The 13964-nt window shown below is 37.8% G+C and overlaps 1 protein-coding gene and 1 long non-coding RNA gene across 4 annotated transcripts in view; one reads left to right on the forward strand and one right to left on the reverse strand.

Moving 5' to 3' along the window:
* Nucleotides 1–13964, forward strand: part of AGBL3 (AGBL carboxypeptidase 3) — a 95196-nt gene that overhangs the window by 76538 nt on the left and 4694 nt on the right. Inside the window, exon 16 of the mRNA XM_061165852.1 lies at nucleotides 1359–1407. Coding sequence (XP_061021835.1) covers nucleotides 1359–1407 — 49 coding nt within the window. The remainder of the gene's footprint in view (nucleotides 1–1358; nucleotides 1408–13964) is intronic.
* Nucleotides 1–13964, reverse strand: part of LOC133072512 (uncharacterized) — a 56622-nt gene that overhangs the window by 27854 nt on the left and 14804 nt on the right. The gene's annotated exons all lie outside the window — the stretch shown is intronic.

Here is a 13964-nt window from a genome sequence, read left to right on the forward strand (position 1 = left end):
ACTAGATGCCATGATCTTAGATTTTGAACGCTGAGTTTTAAGCCAGCTTTTTCACTCTCCTCTTTCACCTTCATCAAGAGGCTCTTTAGTTTCTCTTTGCTTTCTGCCATAAGAGTGGTGTCCTCTGTATGTCTGAGGTTATGTCTCCCAACAGTCTTGATTCCAGCTTAGTCATCCAGCCCAGCATTTCACATGCTTTACTCTGCCTATGATGGACATACACATAATGATGTATGTTATTGATATTTCTGCCAACAATCTTGATTCTAGCTTGTGATTCATCCAGCCCAGCATTTCACATGATGTACTCTACATGTGATGGACATGAGTTTGAGCAAGCTCCGGGAGTTGGTGGGACAGGGAAGCCTGGCATGCTGCAGTCCATGGGGTCACAAAGAGTCAGAGACACGACTGAGCGACTGAACTGAATTGAACTCTGAATATAAGTTAAATAAACAGGGTGACAATATACAGCCTTGACGCACTCCTTGACTTTTGAATGTTTTCAGTTTTACCACTACATAAAATAAGGATATCCTGAAGACTGCAGGCAGTGGAGGTAAATATTATTGGAAGAGGACACACAAAGAGCAAAAATATTTTATCATGGGACATAAACATGTCAATTTTTATTAATTATAAGTAATATCTAATTATCCCTACTGTATTACATTCAGCTTTTTAAAAGGTCTTATGTATCTTAAGACATAATAATATTGCCTATAAAATGTAACTATTTTATAAAAATTTAAAATCAGAATCAGAGGAAAACACTATTGATAGTGTTCTGTTATTCTCACCCATACTGTTTAATTGTTTTCACTATTAAATACCACTAACTGCCACTCTTAACTAGTCCTGTTGTTTTTCTTAAATAATGACATTTAAGTAGCAGAATAGCAAATAATACAGAATAATATATAACTTTAAATAAACAGCTAATTTATACTGTATGTTAAAAATGATAATCATGTATGTGTAAGCATTTATTCATTACATATTATAATGATTCTTTGGTCTGATGTAGCTGTGTCCTGAGTTGGGGCTCTAAAAGTTAGTCACTCTGCTATACATGTAGATGCCCTTCCTAGAGCCTGACATGCAGAACGCAGTTCTGAATTGCTTGATAATTATTGGACAGGTATTTCTACTGTTTGCTTCTCTCTTGAAACAGCCTTATCTAAAGGCTTTCAGTGGAAATATGCACTAATATATTTCATATGTCTGAATGAGACAGTGGCAGGTTGAAACTCAATTAAGCTAGCAATTGTAAGGCAGTTGTCAAGAAAGTGAAAAATCAAGTTTTGTTAACTTTAAAATCTAAGTTCAGAAATTTTATGGTATATTCTCTTTTTTAGCAAAACTACCTGGACGAGTCCCTGCTTGGCTTCTAAAAAGGTATCTGAGGTAGGAGAACTACACTCAATTTCTTCTACCAGATTACCTCATTCCCTTTCCTCCGTCTTAAAAGATTTTGATTTTGAACTAAAGTAACAGGTAAAAGTGGCTTTTTGATAACAATTTCCAGTTGTGTCCTTAGAGTCTACATAGTGTCTGTGACACAGTGTCTGGGACTGCATAGGATTGCCCATATGATGAACTTTGAAGGGTTCTCAGATTTCAGTATCCCTAAACCATCCCCAGTGGATGCCTTAACATCTGCAGTTAGGCATTTATTTCTATGCAGTCATCATTGCTTTATCTGAGTTTCTCTCTTCTGGCCTAAGATAATACTTAGAATGAATGACTGTCAGATGTTTTACTTTCTATAATAGCAATTGAAGCACTGGTCACATAGGGTTGATATTATTAGTACCTAAAAACTAGAAAAGGGATAGGAAGAGAAGTCAGGGATAGCATAGATAAACACTGTTGTTTTGTCTAAACCAGTAATTATCATATCACAAGCCCCCTTGGCAAGTTTCCCCATCTTCAGGAACAATGACCTGAACAACCATCTCAACAGTGGGTTTGTAAGTATGAGAACAGACTGAATTTGCAGAACAGAGGAAACATGGTACGCCTGTTCTTCCTTCCTTGGCCTCTTTTCTAAGAACTTAGTTTCTGCCCAGCAATGGGTTCTGTTGAAATACATAGGCTTCTCTTGCCTCAAAAACTAGAAATTTAGGTTAAGAAACCACCTTTGGCCATACCTGTACTTGGATCTAAAGTTGATTAATTTAAACTAAGATTTAACTTACTTATCTAAGGGGCTTCCCCTGATAGCTCAGTTGGTAAAGAATCTGCCTGCAATGCAGGAGACCCTGGTTCTATTCCTGGGTCGGGAAGATCCCCTGGAGAAGGGCTAGGCTACCCACTCCAGTGTTCTTGGGCTTCCCTTGTGGCTCAGCTGGTAAAGAATCTGCCTGCAATGCGGGAGACCTGGGTTTGATCCCTGGGTTGGGAAGACCCCCTGGAGAAGAGAAAGGCTACCCACTCCAGTATTCTGACCTGGAGAATTCCATGGAAATCTACTTTCACATCTTATCTATGGAAAGAAATGAAATAATACAAGAAAATAACATGAGAGAAAGTAATAGACAAAGTACTAGAGTTAGAAGGCGTGTATTCGAGACCTGCCCCTCCTTGTTAGTTATGTTATCGTGAGCGAATAGTTTAACCTCTCTGATTCCTTAACGTTCCCTTTCTGATATAAGATGGGGATAACATTGGCCGTCCTGCCTGTATCAGAACTGCTGAGAGCCCCAAGTAAAGTAATATCTGTAACAATACCTTGCATACTGTGACATGTAATATACAGACATAACATGGCATTTCACTACTTTTAATTAGATAGTTCATTGTTAACATTGAAATCAGAGTACCCAATTTCTTTCAGCTCCCAAACTGTGATTCAGAAGCTTAGCAGAGACCAACAGAGATATGTTTTAGAAACTCACAAGAAAAACCAGGAAACAGTTCAGCCCAGGAACAATGATTTGTATGAAAACTGTGTCAAAGTGACATCCTTGAAGTGTCCTCTGAACAAACAGACTCGCATTTGGACTGAGACGACAAGGATACCAACAGAAGGTGTTTTTTTAATGTTTAGGATTTTAATAAATGCCAAGGTGGCTTCTACCATATCATCATTAATAAATTGTATGAAATCTGGATTATGGGAACTGTTTTTATAAGCAGAGAAGATAGACAGCCATTTTACTCCACTCTGAAAAATACTTGCCTTATTTAATTTCTATACAAGTTGAATACAGAAGAAAATTATTTAATATAGCCTTGAAAAAGTCAATTTATTGTATTGTTTCCATCACCTCTTAATTATTGATGCCCTTTCCATATCATAGAATAAAAATGTAATGAGTTGATACGCACAACATGGATGAATCTCAAAATCACAGTGCTGACAAAAAGCAACCAGATGCAGAAAAGTAAAAACTACAAGAAATCACATGCATGTGAAAAGCAAGCTAATCTCTAGAGACAGAAAGTAGATAATGGCTTCCTCGAGTAAGGGACAGAGTAGGGGAGGAAGGAAAGAATGGACTGTAAAGGAGCATCAGGAATCTTTTAGTGATCATCTTTTCTAGATCTTGGTTTATGGTAGTGGTTTCACAGGTATTTACAACTGTGGAAACTCTAGGGCGTTGGGCCAGAGCAACTAGCTGGATTGAACTGTCAGCCACCAGATGGCAAAGACCAAGAGTGGAGCATCACTTCAGTTTAGACTTGTTCCTTTTGACACGCCTTCAGACACTGAAGTGGAGGTACTGAACAGGCAGTTAGATATATGAGTCCAGAGTTAAAGGAAGAGATTTGGGCTGAAGATGCATTTAGGAATTTTCAGCATAAAGATAGTATTTTAAGGCGTGAAGCTGGATGAGATTTAAATGAGTGTAGATATAGATGAGGGTTAAGGAGCAAGTCCTTGGGAACCCCCAACACTGATGGATCAGCAAAAGAGTAAGAACCCAACAATAGACCGGAAAGCCCCACCTTGGGTAGGAGGGAAAGCAAGAGAATGTGCTGTCCTGGAAGCTTAAGTGAGAAAGTGTATCAAACAGGGCATAATCAGCCAGGTCTAATGCTTCTGATTAAATGAGATGGTTTTACGATTTGATTTTATAACATGTAGGTTTTATTTGGGGATCTTGTTCAGGGAAATTTCAGTAGAATGATAGAGGTACAGGTCTAAGTGAAGTGTACCTTAAAACAGGAGAGAAATTGGAGGCCATATTTATAGAATTTTGCTGCAAAGAGGAAATTTGATTTTCAGTGTTCCCTACTGCTCCCACCCACCCACTGCTCTTATAATTTGAAATTATGTTTCTCAACCTTCCCATCTTTCCTGAGCTGAGATTCTCATGGCTTTTTATTATATTATCTTTAAACATGTCCTGATGAATCTTGATGACATATAATTAAAAATTCTACAGTTTTCTTTTTTTACTGGAGTAAGTCATTTCAGAGGGAGTCAGTTTTTGATGCTGCCTCCTCCTCTACAGTATATGCATTTAGGGCTATACATTTTCCTCAAGTATGTCATCTCTCAGTTTCTCCCAGAAGTCTGTCCTTTCCCATTACTGAACTATTCAAGTGGAGATGAGCTGGATCTGTCAGAGATTCACGAGCAGCCTAGGCAGACTTCTCCAGTTCTGGGAGGGTTTACATTTGTAATGAGTCATGGATATATGTTCCTTTGATTCAGACTCCCTTTCTGCCTCCCCTGAATTAGCCTCCTAACTTGTCCCTCTGCCTCACTTTTCTTCACCCTGACAACCTCCTGGCTGCCACTCTGATCTTTCAAAAATGCATATCTAATTACGTCACTTCCATGTATAAAGGCCTCCTAACAATTCATTTTTTAAAACATTAAGCATCTACCTGTCACACGTGATTCCTATCTCAGGAAATCTCCCAGAAGTTCTATTATTACAGACAAGGTCTCCAGTTGTGAACCACTTATTCGCACCTACCTGATTTCTAGTCATTCTAGACCTTACTTGTGATTTCCTGAGTGTGCCGTGCTGGCCCCACTACCTAGACTACTGCTGCTGTTGTTGTCCGTTGTCTGGTGTCCAGCTCTGCAGCCCATGGACTGCAGCACGCCAGGCCTCCCTGTCCCTCACCATCCCCCAGAGTTTGCTCAAGCTCATGTCCACTGACATGAACCTAAATTACTACTCTCTTTTTTTTTTAACTAGCTGACATACCTGTGCATCAAGACTCAGATTAATTAGGAATTAGGAATATTTCTTTTTCCAGCTCTAAGTATGGCTGGAAGTACCTCTTCAGCAATCCTACAGTAAGTACCTTGCCTTATCCTAGAGATATATATTCTAACTGAGGCTTTACTTCTCCCTCTAGTCCCAACTGTTGGCATATTTAAGGCAAGGACTATGTACTTTTCACATCTATTTACCAAACTAAACATAATGCCAGCTACATAATAATGTTTCAGTGAACAGCCTAAGAACGGCTTTTCCAGAGACTGTAGATGAATTCATTTTATTTACCAGCACTGCCAGATATTGTAATCATACATACCCTCGTTAATTGTCTTTCAAGTCTAGTTTAATTCAGTGAGTGCTTTAGTCATCCGTTTCCTTTCTTTTTAGTAATGGACAATTCCCTTTAAAAAAGCATTATTGTGGATATTTCAAGCATAAACAAAAGTAGAATAGAATAATGAACCACTGGTGCCTGTCATCCACCTTTTAATAGTTATCAGCATCCTGCTATTCTTGTTTCATTTATATTCCCACTACTTTTTTTTTTTTTGCTGAAGTAATTAAAGCAAAGTCAGCAAATCATATTGTTTTGCCCATAAATACTTCAGTCTATGTCTCTTAACTAGATAAACCTTTTTTCTATAAAGCATAATGTATTTCTTGCTTTTATTCTAAGTGTATTCTACTTTTTTCTTATTCTGTCTACATACATAACAATTTAGGCATCATAATTATAAGTAATACTGCTACATCCTTTAAAATGTCTACCAGTTTTCCTTCAAGTTTTACTTAGGGTTCTTTTTTTCCCCTCTCTCTACCTATATATATTGAATTTTTAAAATTCTGTTAAAATACACATGACATAAAATTTACCATCTTAAGTATTTTTAAGTATAAAGTTCAGCAGTGTTGAATACATTCACATTGTTGTACACAGCCTCCAGAACTCTTTTCATCTTGCAAAACTGAAATGCCATAGCCATTAAATGACAACTGCCCATTGTCCCTCCTCCTAGGCCCTGGCAACTATCCTACTTTGACTATTCTAGGTATCCAATATACATGGAATCAAATATCTGGAAAAACAAATACATTATTTGTCTTTTAGTGACTGACTTATTTCACTTAGCATAATGTCCTTGAAGTTCATCTGTGCTGTAGCAGGTATGAGAATTTCCTTCCTTTTTAAGGCTCAGTAATATCCCATTATATATATATACCACATTTTGCTTATCCACTTATCTGTCAGCGGGCACTGGAGTTGCTTCCATCTTTTGGCTACTGTGAGTAACACTACTATGAACACTGGTGTACAGATAACTCTCCAAGATATCATCAATTCTGGGGATACACCCAGAAGTAGAATTGCTGGACCATCAGTTACCCTATGGTAATTCTATTTTCAGTTTTTTGAGGAACCGCCATACCATTCTCCATATCAACTACACCATTTTACATCCCAGCCAGCAATGCACAAGAGTTTTAATCTCTCCACGTCCTTGTCTACACTTTTCATTTTCTGTTTTTTGACAATAGCCATCCTAATGGGTATGGAGTGGGATAAACACTTTTCAAATGAACTTTATTTTTTAAAACAGTTCTCCATACATTTTTAATGTTATTATACTCTTACCACAATTAACAAAATAAACAATAATTCCTTCATATCATCTGTTAATAAATAATAAAGAAGGAATCTCTAACAGACTTTTCCCATAGTTTTCTCTATATCTTGTCCTTCTACTTGCTCAAACAGCAGCTTTGGGGCTACCAGTGATTTCTCTCTTCTTTTCTCACCCCACATCTAATTCATTGGAAAATCTCAAAATATACTCAGGATTCTTCCCCCCTGCTCACGCCTCTCCCTCTGGTGACTGCCACCACCCTGGTCCAAGCTACCGTGCGCTCTCCTGTTAACAGATTCTTTCAGGAGCCTTCCATGAGATCTCCCTGTCTGTTTACCCCTGCACCTCTTCAGTCTGTTCTTGGCTCAGCAACCAGCATGATCCTATTAAAGCAGATCTGAGATGTGACACTCCTCAAAGCCTTCCAGGGCCTCCCTATTTCACACTCAGTAAAAATCCAGAGTCCTTACAGTGGCCTGTGAGGCCTTATGTGAATTAAGTCACCCATCTAGCTCATATCGTTCTGCTTATTGATTCTGCTTAGCCACGTGTCTCCTCATGGTGCGCCCTGCACACACGACCATGCTCCTGGCTCGGTGTCTTTGCACTTACTGCTCCCCTTGCTGCAAATGCTCCTCCCTCCAACAGTGGCTTGACTCGCCCCCTAAGTCCTCTGACATGGCAGCATCATAAGGAGGCCTTCTCTGACCACCTTTTTAAAAACAGAAATCAGCCCCTCCCCAAGAATTCTCTATTCCCCTTCCCAGCTTTATTTTCTCCCATAAATTTTATTATCTAACAGATGTTTTATTTGTTTACTTTCTGCCCCATAATTAAAGTATAAGCTTGAGATGGATAAGAATTCTTAGATAGAATCTTTGGCAGATAATGCTCAGTAAGTAACTGCTTAATCAATTCAGTTTATGTATCTATACATATTTTTATGGTTGCTCCCCAGATCTGCATCACAATTTAAAAAGCACTATGAAAGAATGTCCATCTTTCCAAAGCAAGAAGGCTGATATAAACTGGACAGATGATGAAAAAAGAATCTACAGGGATAAAAAAATAGCTGAAACTCAAGAAATATTGCAGTATTTGCTCCCCATCATACATAGCACTAAAAATGTGCAAACCACTCAGATAACAGAGGTATTCAACCCAAGAACCAGCTTTCAAATCCAACATCAGTAAGTCAATACAATTTTGTCATTCTTAGCTATTTAATACATGCACTCTTTTATAAAGAAATATGGTTTATTGATTCCACATCCTATTAAACAAACATAGGCTCTTAATAGAGGCAGCCACACCATATTTGACAAAGGCCTAAAGCCATAAGAAAACACTGGATATGTGAAGGAGTAAGGTTATCAGGCCTTATTTGATTATTTACATGAAACCACTCATTAGTTTGGATTTATAGGAGCAAAAGGAAACTAATACAAATAAAAGACAATGACAAGCTGAAAATAAGAACTATAATACTAATATTATCAACAGATTTGATGAAGTACTTTCTATGTGCCACACAACATCCTTTGTTCACACAAACACATTTTACATTCTACACATAAGGAAACTGAGATGCAAAGTCTGTTACTCAAATTTGTTCAAGGTCACACAGCCAATAGGCAGCAACTGGACTCAACCCTAACTAGACATTTAGAATGCAGAGTCTTTCATCAGTATGCTTGGACATTTCTCTTCATAATATAAGAAACAGAGGGCCAACATACTTAATAGTCAAAGACTGCATACAAATCAATGACAGAATCATGAATATTTTAATAGGAAAATGGACAAAGGCTATGAGCCAGAAATTCACAAAAGAAAAAAAAGACCAATAATCACTTTAAAATGTTCAATCTCACTTAAATCCAAGGAATGTAAATTAAAACAATAATGAAATTCTCTCATTTTTGTCTCTCAAAGGAAGAATTCACTCACTGACTGTTGGAATAGAAATGGTACAATTTCTGGAAGGCAATCTGATAATATATGAAAATCCTTAATATCTACATTTGTTTTAAGAAATTCCACCTTTAGAAACCAGTCTTAAGGGGAAAAAAGCCTCAGGAAGGGCTAGAAGACTTCTGTAGTGATGTTCATTGCAGTATTGCTTACAGGAGCCAAAGAAAAGAAAATGAATTTAAATGTTCAACAATAGAAGACTGCTTAAATAAATTATTGTATAGCCATAAACAGAAAGATTGTGTGGCTATTAAATATATCAATGTATATATTAACATAAAATGATGTTCACAATATATAAGTGAATGAAAGCTGCAGACCAGCTTGATTTGCTATGGTTGCATTTATGGATTATGTATATACATTTAATGTGTGCAGATTATACTAATCAAACATATAACTAGAACAAACCCTGGACGCACATATTCCCAGCAGTGATTCTCTCTGCAGAGTCAAGTACTGGCAGAGTATGATGTTCCTCTTCCTGTTTTTTTTTTCCTAAATTTTTATTAATGCATATTTCTTCATTGTAAAATCAGTGAAGTTAAAAAAATTAGAAAAATAGGCACTTGATGGCAGTTTCTAGTGGGATGGGGTAGCTGTCAGTGCCTTACAAAAACTGAATCTAATAGGTCAACTAATATGAGAGAAGCAAATAGTACAGACAAACAAAGCATCAAGTATGATGATATCAGCAAAATAAACAGCAGAAAATTAATTTAAAAATATAATGGACCTACCTAGGCAAAGGAACTGAGAAGCTGAGAATCAATATAAGCAAGGGGTGTGAGAGATAATAATTAGGACATCACTTAATTTTTAGTCATTATTTTCACAAGTGTTAATGTGTTAGTTGCTCAGTCACGTCCAACTCTTTGAGACCCCATGGACTGTCACCTGCCAGGCTTCTCTGTCGATGGAATTCTCCAGGCAAGAATACTGGAGTGGGTGGCCAGTCATTCCCTTCTCCTGGGGATCTTCCCAACCCAGGGATCGAAACCAGGTCTCCCACATTGCAGGTAGATTATTTACCATCTGAGCCACCATAGATTCCTTACATTCTTTGAGCCTAGACATGCACTCAATGTGAACTGGCCTGAGCCTAAAAGTGTAAGTAAATAATAGTCTTTATTAATTAAGAACTCTTTGGTTACATATAACAAAATAATTCTATCTAGTTTAATCAAAAAGCATAAGGTAGGGCAGAGGGGAAGAACTGTAAGAAAATGGAAGGCTATTCATGGAAATAAGAGAGAGAATGAATTCAGGCAGGATTCATGCAAGGCCTGGAATTGGGAACGGAAAACTATCCATCTTCGGTCTCTGCCTTTCTCTCTCTGCAGAAAAGTCTTCACACCCCTGACTCACAAATGTGTATTCTACAGCTGCTGCTGCTGCTAATTCACTTCAGTCGTGTCCGACTCTGTGCGACCCCATAGATGGCAGCCCACCAGGCTCCCCCGTCCCTGGGATTCTCCAGGCAAGAACACTGGAGTGGGTTGCCATTTCCTTCTCCAATGCATGAAAGTGAAAAGTGAAAGTGAAGTTGCTCAGTCGTGTCCCACTCTTAGTGACCCCGTGGACTGCAGCCTACCAGGCCCCTCCGTCCATGGGATTTTCCAGGCAGGAGGACTGGAGTGGGGTGCCTTCTCCAGTATCCTACAGCAGTTTCACTTAAAAGACTGACCCACTATCTCTCATTACCAATTCTAAATTATAGGAAGGATAATTGGACTGGCAGCATTCCCAGTGGGTAGAGGTCAAATAGTTACAAATGTGGCTGACTGAAGCCCTACCTTGAGAGGCAGTCCCCCAGAGAAGAGAAAATTTTGCCTGGGCTGGACCATTCCCAGAAGTATCTGGTATAGATATACAAGGAAATAAGAAAAATTAGGAAAGCAGAAAGCAACAGATGGCCTTACTACATATTTAACACCATCCATTTTCATAAGATTATAATGAGGCATCTTGACCCCTCTGCTAGGCAGTGTCAAAGAAGGCGAGTACCAGGTCAGGACTTCCATCCCCAGTGGCCTGGAAAGATCCCCACCCCAGAGTGTCACTGGGAGCCACGTGGGAGACTAGACTTCCACACCCATGGGACAAAAATCAGGTGCCTTTCCCCCTCCTCACTATGGGGGTGTCAGAGTAGGTCTAGAAGAGAGTCAGAACTTTTACTATTGCCCAGCAGTAATGAGACCGCTTCTATCATAGTGTAGGTGGAGGCTACACAGGGAGATGAAACTCCCACGGCTGTCCAGCAGGAATGAGAAGCTGCTCCCTTCTGGTGTCAAGCAGTCTAAGTGCGGAACCTGGACTTCTGCTTACATCTGTTAGTAATGATGACTCACCCATGCTACAGCAGAGTCACACAGTCAGTTAAAACAGAAGGTTTAAGATCCAGCCTCATAACACTATATGAGAATGTCCATGTTTTAGTCAGAAATAAATCATCATACCAAGTATGAGGAAGATTAAACCTGATAATCAGCAAGTGCAAACACTGAGAATGATGGTAACAACAGAATTTTCTGGAAAAGATTTTTAAAGCAGTCATGATAAAAAATAAAATGTTTCAACAAACACAAACACTTGAAACAACTCAAAAGAAAATATAAAGCCTCAGTGTGGGGGAAAAAGGTGAAGTCAGGCAGACAGAGAAGGAGAGAAAGAAAAAGAAGATAGTAAAAACCAAAGGGAAATTTTTGGATGGAAAAACACAATAACTGAAATAAAAGGTTCAGTGGCTAAACTCAACAACACAACTGAGGAGAGACTGGGAAGAATCTATGGACCGGAAGACACAGAACAGAAATAACCCAACCTGAACACCAGAGAGAAAACAGACTGGAAATAAAATGAACAGAGCCTCAGGGACCTATGGAACCATAAAACAAAATCTAACATTCATGTTTTCAGAGTTCCTGGAAGAGAGGAGAAAGCAGCAAGGCTGAGAAGGTACTTCAAAGGTACTCCAAGTCCGGCAAGAGACATAAACCTACAGATCAAACAACTGAGCAAACCATTAACAGGATAAACTCAAAGAAATCATGCCAAGATATTCCAAAATTTAACTTCCGAAAACTAAAGAGAAAGAATAATTCCTGAAAGCAGCCAGAGAAAAATGACACCTTATTTATAAGGGAAACAAGTTTAATTACAGTCAGTTTCTCAGCAAAAACTATAGAGGCTAGAAGAAGTGGCACAATGTTTTCAATTATTGAAAGAAAGGAATTGTCAACCCACAATCTGACACACAGCAAAAATAAAGGAGCACTCAACAAATGTTAAGATGAAGGAAAACTAAGATAATTTTTCACTAGAAGACCTACACTAAAAAAATGACTAAATTTTTTTAAACAGAAAAAATAGAGGAGGAACATCAGGAAATAGATAATGCTGAGCTAATGTACAGGTAAATATAATAGGATTTCCTTCTCGAGTTCTCTAAATATGTTGATGGTTGAAGCAAAAGTTATTACACTGATATGGTTCTAAATGTATCTAAAGGAAAATATTTAAGATAGTTACAAATATGAGAAGGTAAGGGGGACATAAAGGAAGGTTAGATATCTATATTCCATTCAAGCTGAGAAAATTACACCATTAGATGTGATAAGTTATTCATGGGTAATGTAAAAGATACTTAAAAAGATACACTCAAAAACACTACAGATAAATAAAAATGGAATTTTTATGCAATCTAAAAACTCCACCAAACCACAAAAGAAAAAAGGAACAAAGAAGAAATACAAAATCAACTGGAAAACAAGGTTTAAAATGACAACAATTCATATATATCAATAATTACCTTAAGTGTCAATAGACTAAAAGACATAGAGTGGCAGGAATAACAAAACATAGCCTATAATAATCTGCCTGCAGAAATCATCAGCAAAATATTAACAAACCAAATCCAACAACATATAAAAAAGATCATACACCACAATCAAGCTGGATTCATCCCAGGGTCAAAAGATGGTTCAACATATGCAAATCAATTAATGTGATACGACTACATCAACAAAAGACAAAAAGCACATGATCATCAGATGATTAATGATCCTCTTATCATCAATAGCAGCAAAAAAATCATTTGAAAATTTATTCAGGGTAGAAACTCTCACCAAAGTGGGTACAAAGGGAACATACCTCAGCACAACAAAAGCTATGTATGATAAACGCACAGCCAACATAATACTTGATGGAAAGTTGAAAACCTCACTGAAAGCTGAAACAAGACAAGCATGCCTACTCTGACCACTTCTGTTCAACATAGCATTGGAATTCCTAGCCACAGTAATCAGAGAAGAATAAAAACCTATCCAACTTGGAAAGGAAGAGGTAAAACTGTCACGATGTGCAGATGACATGATACAATATACATAGAAAATTCTAGAGACTCTACCCAAGAACTACTAAAACTGATAAACGAATTCAACAGGGTAGCAGGATGCAAGATTAACATACAGAAATATGTTGCATTTCTATATACTAATAATGAAGTATCAGAAAAGGAAAGTAAAAAAAAAAAAATCCTGTTTAGAATCAAATAAAAAAAAAAGAACAAAGGAGGCAACCAAGTAGGTAAAAGACCCATATGCTGAGAACTATAAAACATAGATAAAGGAAACAGAAGATGATTCAAAGAAATGGAAGGATATTCCATGCCCTTGGATTGGAAGAACTAACACTGTTAAAATGGCCACACTACCCAGAGCAATTTACAGATTTAATATGACCTCTATCAAATTACCTATGACATTGTTAACAAACCTAGAACAATCCTAAAATTTATATGGAAGCATAAAAGACCCAGAATTGCCAAAGCAATTTGGTGGGAAAAGAACAAAGCTGGAGGTATAACTGTCCCAGACTCCAGAAAATGCCAAAAAGCCACAGTAATCAAAACAGCATGGTACTGGCACAAAAACAGACGTATGAATCAAGAGAAAAAGTGGAGAGCCCAGAAATAAACCTATACACTTAGGGTCAGTCTTCAACAAGAGTCAAGAATATACAATGCAGAACAGTCTCTTTAGCAAGTAGTGTTGGGAAAGCTACAGTCACATGTAAATCAAGTTAGAACACTCCCTCACAACCTACACAAAATAAACTCAAAATGGCTTAAAGACTTAAATATAAGACATGACACCATTAAATTCCTAGAAGAGAA

The sequence above is a fragment of the Dama dama genome, chromosome 18 (assembly GCF_033118175.1).
Source record: "Dama dama isolate Ldn47 chromosome 18, ASM3311817v1, whole genome shotgun sequence".
NCBI lineage: Eukaryota > Metazoa > Chordata > Mammalia > Artiodactyla > Cervidae > Dama > Dama dama.